A 2,276-nucleotide genomic window follows, 5' to 3' on the forward strand; every position below is an offset into this window, starting at 1 on the left:
CGTGTCAACCGCACCGCTCAGCTTGGTGTTGTATCCTTACGCAAATCTCTATCCAGCATGAGTATTAGATGTTCAGACATGTTAATGATGACAACATGAATTACATATATCAGAAATAAGATTAAAAGCGTAACATCACACGAAATACACGACCAAAAAAAAGGAACTATTTTCTTACTGGTAATAACAGTCTGGTCCCTATCTGTTTAGTGAAGAAAAAACTGACTACAAAAATAACGGAAAAAACCACTGTATAAAAATTAGTAACATACCAAATTCCCTTGTATTTTTCTATTCTTTTTCAATTTACTTTAACAATGAAGTAGAAAACTTTTACATAAGGTAAAACCTATGTTAACTTGTTAAGCTCAGACCACTGAAAGAATTGCTTGTGTGTTTTACTTTACATATCGTGATGTTAAAATGGATGGAAATTAATGGAGACTGTGAAGTTACACTTCTCCCTCTCTACACCCATGGAACAGTGTGTTACTTTCTTCTCATCTATTGCTGGCTCCTCTGTCTCAGTGTTCCCTTCTCACTCCCCAAACCTGACACTTTCAATCAGTCCCCCAAACACTCAGGCTGACCTGCTTCTGTGGTTTCCTAACGTTATTCCCATAGTCCCCTACAACTTTAATAGTGGTCACTCTGAAGGCTCTGTACCTTTTTACTCAAGTCCCATTACTAAACAAGACATAAAACCTGTAACAGTATTTCTTAATATATTATTTAAAGCTTTTTTCCTGTACACTGCTACATACTCTTCGTACAGTACCTCACATTTGCCACTGGATCATGTGTAAGTTCAAGCACAGGTAGAAAGAAATATTTACAGAAGAATGATTTTGAAAACAGTTCCATAATGAATTCACAAGTATCTAAGAACCGAAGTCTGTTCCAATAACTTTTTCCTTGGCCCAATTCTGAAAAATAACAATCCACAGATATTATCTATTAAGTTTTCAGCATCAGCTAGAAAACATTTCAAAGGTTAACCTTTGACTCAAAGATGATCATCACACTCATCACAAGGCACACCTTCTCAGCCTACCTCAATTCTTTCTTTCAGTGAAAGCCTAACCTTCTGAATTCAATGACCATTTCTGTCAATAAGCATTTTTTTTTCAGAAATTCAACCTGTCCCTTTAACCATTTGAAAAAGCAAAAATAATGAGTGAACTAGCTACTGTGTTGAACAAAGTCCTGTATGCCATTCAAATCATGTCACAAGTCTAACAGAATTACTGTGTAAACATTAAGGATTGCTAATGGGAACTATTCAACCTTTTAACCTATCTTTAAAACACACAGCATGGAACAGAAAGTCAACTAAGCTGACTAACTCAATGCCAAATTAATTTCTGAGAAGATTTATTCAGCACTTCTTATGCTGAAGCCTCTAGAGAATAGAGGAACTCTGCTTTGTATATTGCAGCACCTACAGCTAAGCAATTTTGGATTCAAAAATTAGGGTTGGAGGGGTCTTGGCATATTATCAATTTCCCATATTGCCTCTTTCCCAATTCCTTTGCATAAGCTTCGGATATATTTCTCGCATATGCGCAATAATGTGAGCAACTGAATGTCTTCTAAGTGTAATCCCACCAATGATGGCAGGAAGTTACACTGAATAAATATAACCATAAATAGATCTTCAGTCAAAACTAACTTGCATCTCTAAGTAATCAAGGAAAAATTATCTTACGTTCAATCAGTTTCTGAATAACCTCATGTCTCTGTTCTTGCTTGCGATTATAACGTAAATAAACGCAGAGAGTTCGAGCAGCTGCTTTTTGGACTGGCAGGACATTCTTGAAAGAAATAAAGGAAACACAATTAAACATACCTGAAGGAATATGACTAAAAATGTATAAAAATTCTGGAAGTAGAAAAAAATAGCTAAAAATTAGCCTAACTTTATAAATTCTGGACTGAATGGAATGAAGCTTGGGGGAAGCTCAGATTGGACATTAGGAAAAGGTTCTTCTCTGAGAGGGTGGTCAGTCACTGGAACAGGCTCCCCAGGGAAGTGGTCACGGCACCAAGCCTGTCAGAGCTCAAGGAGCGTCTGGATGACGCTCTTAAGTCATATGGCTTAGTGTTAGGTAGTCCCGCGAGGAGCAAGGAATTGGATTCGATGATCCTTATGGGTCCTTCCAACTTGAGATATTCCATGATTCTACAATTCTGTGAAATTTTGAAATAATTGGCATAATGTAAAGGAGAATGATGAAGTTTGGCCAATTTATGAGACACCTACTTCTTTATTCCTG

At 36.8% G+C, this 2,276-nt stretch overlaps 1 protein-coding gene across 1 annotated transcript in view; it reads right to left on the bottom strand.

The window, feature by feature from the left end:
* Window positions 1–778: 778 nt before the first annotated feature.
* The window catches only part of LOC104074197 (serine/threonine-protein phosphatase 4 regulatory subunit 4-like), a gene marked incomplete at both ends in the record, with an annotated part of 10,923 nt that continues 9,425 nt past the window's right edge, over window positions 779–2,276 (bottom strand). Inside the window, 2 exons of the mRNA XM_009574249.1 lie at window positions 779–926; window positions 1,709–1,814. Of these exons, the coding sequence (XP_009572544.1) occupies window positions 779–926; window positions 1,709–1,814 (254 nt within the window). The remainder of the gene's footprint in view (window positions 927–1,708; window positions 1,815–2,276) is intronic.

The sequence above is a fragment of the Fulmarus glacialis genome, unplaced genomic scaffold, assembly GCF_000690835.1.
Source record: "Fulmarus glacialis isolate BGI_N327 unplaced genomic scaffold, ASM69083v1 scaffold13500, whole genome shotgun sequence".
In the NCBI taxonomy this organism is placed as follows: Eukaryota; Metazoa; Chordata; class Aves; order Procellariiformes; family Procellariidae; genus Fulmarus; species Fulmarus glacialis.